Consider the following 7,164-nt stretch of genomic DNA (forward strand, 5'->3'; position numbering starts at 1 on the left):
GAAATCGTTCCGCAGCTCGCGACAGCAATACTGTCAAGCAGCGCCGCGCGCCCTTTCCTTGTCGCTCGATGAAAAGGTCAATATACATGGAAAGAGCGCGGCGAAGAAGAAACGCGCAGTACTCGTTTGGCCCGCACCGCGTCGAATGTGCACAATGCCTCCTGGAGCTTCAGGGTGAAGGCCACATTAGCCTTTTGACAGCTGTAATTATCCGTGACCCCTGGCAAGCGCTTACCTTTTTACCAACGTGCCAATCCAGAGTTTAGCTAGATACAATGGAAGGAACGAGCGGGAAGAGAAGGCAGAGAATGGGGTGAACAGACGCAGTCGCGAAACGAGTGACTAACAGCCTTGCCACCTTTTGTTCGCAGTTCTCATACAAGTACAAGGGGGGAGGGGTGGAATAGAAAAAACTAACGTGAGACGCCAAAGAAACGCTAGATAAACTTAAGTTCAAGGTACGGTACGGCCCGCTTCTCCTATTTATAAAAGCAGAGTCGCGTTAAAGTGCACCTCAGGGTCTAGGCGACACAACGGAAGCGGTCGCACGTCAAATAAACACTTCTGTGCCCGCCGAAGTAGCACTGCGGCTATGGCATTGCTCGAGGTCGCAGATTTGACCGAGGCACCCGCATTTGGATCCAAGCCTTCCACAGTATATGTAACACACGTGTGGAAGTGAGGCACCGAGATGTCAACGTACCTCCTCGCGTAAAACATTCATCGAGATTGTCGCATATGTAAGACTGACGTAACGGGCACGGGTTATTGGTCCACTCGGGACTAAACCTCCCGAGTGGACCAATGTATTTGATATGATTAATACTGGAAAAATTAAATAATTTGTTTCCGCCTCAGATTTCCCGACCACAGTGTGACGTAACATGGGCAGATGGAATTTTCACGAGAAGGGAACTTGTGGAACACCGTTAGAAAAGTTGCTTCTGCCACACGACATTTCACCAGGTCCAATAATCCGACATGCTGTTTGTTTGCCGTAGCGGTTACAGATGCCGCCATCATTACGTTGTAGCGACATCCCAAGCAGCCTGTATGAGACCCTAAGCTAGGCGTTGATCCCTGTCACGGTCCGTTCATGGAAGGCGACTTAAAATAATATCGCTATCCATGTTTTCCATTCAAATGAAGGATGAGGGCCTTTAATTTAGGAAGTGAAAGAATATAAATTTACATATAGGAAGTGGAAAGAAAAAAACCCATAAACAAAGGATAGAAAAAAAGGGATAAATAACACTCTACACTGCTTGTAAAAAACGCAGTTCTCATTAATCACAGCCACCGCTATTCTAATCCTAAAGTTGTTAGGTTTGTCCGAATACACAAGGACAGTAGAATGAGAGCGGGGTGCGGCTCGCCAACAGTTCTTGTCACGTGGTCGCGAAGTTGAAGTGCGCAGAGCCGTCGTCGACGGAAGGCACTGGTCGCTCCTTGAGGGAACACAAGGTTTCCACGCGATGGGACATTGTGCTGACTCAACAGGTTAGGCAGTCCAAGTTCCGCCTGAGGTAATCTGCAAGCTCGGGCCCGTGGCCCGACGGCTTACTCCCGCTACCAGGGGATGCTGACTTCTTCGGCGCTCACTCGCGTCCGAACACCGCCACGCCGTTCTAGGGTCTCGATGATGATGACAATGGCCTCATGTTATGGCTCATGCGCACACGAAGGGATTGGCCAAGAATTGCGTGCTGAAACGATTACCTATTCTTTTGGAGGGTTACCAATTCAATGCAAGCAAAAAAAGAAAGAAAAGAAAACATGCAGAAACAAGCAAATTATAAGAGAACAATGAAAGAATTTGTTCGTTTAGTTCATTGTATGTAAATACAAACTGCATCAAACACGTGCTTTGGTCTCTCGCTCATCTCTTCTTCCTTCATTTTCTTCTACGTCACCCAACGTGTACGGTCCTTAATGGTTGCTTTCTGTTTAGTATTTTGTTTTGACGTCGCCTCAGACATCACGCGCGTCGCTTCTTCGTCGTCGGCTTCTTGCGCTCACCCGTTCGCTCTCGATGTGAAGTTGTCTTCGCCGCAGCGCTCACTTTATCTGCGACACTGGCTTCGCAAACTATCACTCACTAATGCACAACAATCCCTCAATGCTCAACATCACTTTTCACATGTATGTCTAGATAACACTGGAACGTAGCATACTAGGTTACATAAGGCGTCGCGAAAGATCACAACACAACTTATTTAACGTGAAGGGGGCGAACAAGTTTGAAATGGCTACCGATGCCGCATGAAATTGGTCGCACGGTCAGGTGACCACGTAACTTCAGTTGCATACAGAAGTCTGCGTTGAGCCTCGATAATCGTTGGCATGAACAAAAGCAAGGGCAAGTGAGGAGGCTGAGGATAGAGTATGCTTCCGCGGAAAATGAAAAAAGAAGTAACTTGAGAGGGAAATGGCGAAGTGCGGCATTGGCAGTGATAGCGTGTACTGGCGTACACACAACCACGCGTACGCCTGTAGTGGTCAATGGTAGCGTCGGAAGGACCTACAGTTTCTTTCTCATAATAGCTGCAGCCAATCATTCAGTTGTGCATGCTGTTTGGTCATTCATAATGCTTCCTCTGTTCAAAAAATTTGGGACAATTCAATTTAAGCTAAAATCAGAAGTCATACTCTGCATGCGCGAGTGCTTACTGGAAAATGCGGACATTTATGTTCTTGCTTGTGATTTGTTGAAAAGCAATCTGTAGAGCCATGGCATGGTAAATACGCAATTTTACAGCACTTATCTACAGTACCAGCTGATACATGCTTAAGGGAACAATATTTCCTTACTGATTGGTTTTACTATAAATTTATCCAAGCCTACAGGGTGTAGATAAATGTGCTTTACTCGACACCCTTTCCCGTATAGCACAGACTTCATGCGTCTTCGTGCCATTCAAGCCAAATGGCGTAGCACTGCTACGGTTGATAGCGGGAAAGCCACCGTGTTTCCCTGTAACTGGGCGAAGAGAAAAATAGATAACCCCTTCGACTGTTATGGCCCCGACGTCCCCACAGACGGAAAGACAATTTCAAAATTTTGCTATGGCGGACGCTCAATCTTCTGAGTAACACCATTCGAGTTAAATAACATACAACGCTGAATTGGAGCACGAAGCCGAGCGAAGGAGACGCACCTGATATACGGAACAATGAAATATACAGCAGCCAGTTTGCAGCTCGGACGTTAACGCTGCTAAGAAAGACACCACTTTTCTTCCCCGCTTGCCGTAAACAGTCATGACAGAACGCCAATAGTTTAAGTGTGGCTCAGTCTCGTTTTTAAACCTGACTATTTATGTGTTCGTTCGGAGAGCAGCATGATGTGTTTGTAATTTTCTGCTTTGGTATTGCTGCCGTTGGCGTAGCTGGGAATGTCTGGGCCAGGACAAGGTAAAAATATTCCAATTTTCTTTGTATTACAAATGCGCAATTACTCCTCCGTTTTATGTTAAAATGTGTCGTATCCAGCCCATGTCGGGAGGGGGGGAGGGCAAGGGTATGGGCGGGGCCTGAGATACATTGAACTTGCACGGACGCTTCCTAACCAACCACCCCATTGGTTGGTGGAATGCGAGAGCGAAAGGGAAAGACACGCGTTGCCTTGCGAGCGACCAAAATTTTATTCTGCGGCTGACTTCGTTCCGTGTGGACGTGTAGCGCTGTCGCTGCACAGAGAAAAGGAGCCATGCAAGTTGAACGGGAACCGGTAGCCGCCATGGGCTGTGGGGCCACTACGTGCCAACAGACGTCCACTCCAACACCAAAGCGAGTGCGTTTCACCCTGCCCAGTGGCCGCGTGGTGTGCCCAAGGAGAGTGGAGCTGGCTGCACGAGACACTGTCATCCTGGCTACGGGCGCTGCACATGACCTCCAAGCGGGCTGCAGGCGGTGACGCCGTTTCCGAGCCCGGCCCTTCGTCAGGACCCGCTGCCCAGAAGCGCATCGTCTACCGTGGTGGTGAGTACTTTTCTTTTTTTTTTTAATTTCAGGGTTTATAGTGGCTTGGGTTTTAGTGGCTAGTGGCTTATTGTGCTGGCCTTATTCGCATGTTCTGCAATTTGTTGCCAGACGTGCAAGTCATGTACATGATGTCTCAGTTACCATGTATCATGTTATTAGAAAAATACCTCGCCTTCGTTGCAGATAAAACATTATTTCGTTCGCAGCAGCCTCGAGAATGTATCCATCGTTTTTGTGTAATTTCTAATCATTAGGTTTTTGAAGAATGCAAATAACACACTTAAACCAGGTATGCCAACATAACATTTTAGAAGGAATTTGAACATGTTGCCCTGACGGCGCATATATTTCCTTTGGCCTTTTTTGCCCCAATATAATGAAAGCCGCTGAAATATCCGAAAAAGAAATAAAGCTCTCCGCTTGTTTGCCGCCGCTGTGCCGACCTCAAGTAGGTGTGCCGTTATTTTTTCCGTATTTTGCCTGAAAGCTGGGCTTCCGATTTTGAACTAAACTAATTCTGGACTGCAACATTTATATCCAAAACATTTCACGTGAAATTTTTTTTACTCCACGTTCGGATTCGTATTAAGTTCGAATTTGTGGATTACGCGGCATTTTTTTTATTTGAATATTTAGCATTGCCAGTCCGCTTAGCGTTCTCATAAAAGGTGTGCATTCAGGCGAGGCTTGACGCTAGCGGGACTTTCTCGAGCATGGCAATTATAACCTGTCCCATTAATGCAATACTTTTGAAGCGCTGTTTTGGAATGCAGCTCTGCTGCCCTCCAATACGGAATAACCAACGTACAGAAAAAGAAACGTAACAGCAAAAAAGAACATTCAGTGGTTAATATCGATAAACCGTACACGTGTGCAAGGCATCGAGAAAACATGTACTGCAGTGGTCCAATGTTTTCCCCATGCCTTGCACACGTGTACGGTTTATCGAAATTCACCACTGAATTTTCTGTTTGCTGTTGCGTTTGTTTACGCTCGTGCGACGTATATTTAGCGGTGCGTGCGAAAATAAAATCTATACTTGAAAGTGAAGCGCTGTGTATCTGTTTCTTCCTACGTCCTCGTACACTCTACCATGGATTGTTACAATTAGATCCCTGAAAAGAAAGTGGGGATATCGGCCAGCTTCTGAACCGAGATTCTAGTGCTTTCTAATGTACCGCCTAGGGATGAACAATGCAGTGAGCCTACCTAGAGAAAAAAATATTCACGTACCAAGTGCGAAGACGGACGCTCTGCAAGGAAACGTTCTCTGGAACGCTCGAGATCTTCATCAATGGAAGTTTCTTTGTGATCTCAGTCAATACACCCGCACGGTGCGTCATCTTTACAGGCTAAAAAACAGTGCTAAAGATCATGTGCGATATGTACAGGAACCGTAAGCAACGTCCAGTGACCCGAGATCACATTTGCTTTCATCGTAAACCCGCTGTCGCTGGCAGCAATATAGTACTGCGGCGGAGTCATGCAGACTGCTGTATGTGGGGAAGCGAAAAGGCTAGCCTAGCTTACCCCAGAGGCTTGCATTTAAGAAATTGCAGTAGAAAATATTTTACCGGAATTCGGTGCATCTTCAATGGCAAAGAAATATTCCCACGCGGAGAATAACAATCTGTGGTGTCTGGCGCTTCAACATTGATTTCTCTCATGAATTGACCTCGTCCGAAAATGCAGACTTTCACATCAGCTTCCCCGTCATCTCGAGCTTTTATATCGTCGACTTTATCTCAAAGCCGCGTTCACCAATAAGTAACTACGAGCGCCACCTTTGACTGATCGCTATGCTGTATTGTGATAACTGTGGTGCATCCGAAACTGTGTAACACACTTTGTTGGAATGTCGAGATTAGTGAGGCGAGAGAAGGTGCAATGTCGTTGAAATGGACTCTGTTTTCCAAGGATCACTAGATTTAGGAAGATAAATAGAACATATGACTTTCACTGCAAAGCAAGGCCAAGCTTTAAATTTTTTTTTTCATATTCCTTAAAGGCAACAGCTTCATTTGCTAGCTATAGCATGTTTATTCAAACAGCCATCCCCTTTGCATCACGTGTAAATACCAAGAGCATATTCTGCCTTTTTTCCCCTTGCCTAGGTAGAATGGCATGCAGGGGCGTTTTTATTAAGAGGCAGAACTGTTTATTTGAATAAAGAGATTCACCTCTCTCTCTCTATCAAGCATAACGCATAGTTCACGTAACACCAACGAACACAGAAGCTCTAGAAAAGACAAGGTTCTTCAGAACTCTCGAGAACTTTGTCAATGTTGGTTTCTCCCTATTGTGAAAACTTATGAAGTGTGGTACTTACCATGACTACTTAAAGAGTTTAGGAGAATATAACATATTTCGTGACTTGCTCCTTAAGATGCCGAGCACGCACTTCGACCGCGATAGAAACTTACTTATGGTGAAAAGTTTGTTTCCTTCTCTATTGTTTCTCGTTTCTTCTTGTGCAATTCCTCTCATATTGCGAGGTTATGTTAATGTCTTGATATCTGTAATTCGTATTTTTCAGAAGCCTAACTAACGGCCTTCCATTTTTATTCTATGCGCAGGTATCCCTCTAAAGCGCTTCAAGGGATGCCGCTGTATCAGTGAGGCTGCTGTTGGAGAGAGCACCAGAGATGGCTCCGAGACATTGTCACAGGAGGACAGGCTGGATCTCAACCGCAGCCTGTTGTCATGTGGCAACGGTGCCGGAACGTTGGACTATTCTACCGTGGATGACGGCTTCATGAAAGAGGTCATGGCGATGGCCCACGACTAGTGCGACAAGAAATTAACAGATATCGACCGCGAATGACAGAATTGGAAGGGCATCGATTGTTGCACATATGACGATATCGGGGGCATAAAAACGGTCACATGACCTTTCGTTCTATTCGTTCATTCATTGTTGCATTTGTTGAAGAACGTATTTTATAGCGACCAATAAATTCATGGTTTTATTCACCTTGCCTTGTGTGATATGGTTTCTGTTTCTTTATTTTAGCAGTTTACGGTATGCGGGACTTACTCCTGTTTAGGTGGTATACTAATGCCACATGATCACCGGTTGGATCTACCATTCTCGATCCACGAACTTAAGGCAGCATTAGCTTTGTGTAGCCACACATCAGCGCCAGGACCTGACGGAATTTCCTACCGAGCTCTGTGTCA

At 45.8% G+C, this 7,164-nt stretch overlaps 1 protein-coding gene across 1 annotated transcript; it reads left to right on the forward strand.

Annotated features, from left to right (window-relative positions):
• Positions 1-3,531: 3,531 nt before the first annotated feature.
• LOC129386269 (uncharacterized) lies at positions 3,532-6,926 on the forward strand. Its single transcript, XM_055074035.1, has 2 exons — positions 3,532-3,981; positions 6,561-6,926. Exons 1-2 carry the CDS (start codon positions 3,888-3,890, stop codon positions 6,770-6,772), a joined length of 306 nt encoding a protein of 101 aa, XP_054930010.1. The 5' UTR covers positions 3,532-3,887; the 3' UTR covers positions 6,773-6,926.
• The last annotated feature ends 238 nt before the right edge of the window (positions 6,927-7,164 follow it).

This window comes from Dermacentor andersoni, chromosome 3, assembly GCF_023375885.2.
Source record: "Dermacentor andersoni chromosome 3, qqDerAnde1_hic_scaffold, whole genome shotgun sequence".
NCBI lineage: Eukaryota > Metazoa > Arthropoda > Arachnida > Ixodida > Ixodidae > Dermacentor > Dermacentor andersoni.

Excerpts from the sequence above, each read along its gene's own strand:
- LOC129386269 (XM_055074035.1), top strand. The coding sequence starts at position 3,888 with ATGACCTCCAAGCGGGCTGCAGGCGGTGACGCCGTTTCCGAGCCCGGC. Across the intron at positions 3,982-6,560 it reads GCGCATCGTCTACCGTGGTG|GTATCCCTCTAAAGCGCTTC; the intron begins GTGAGTACTTTT and ends TTCTATGCGCAG.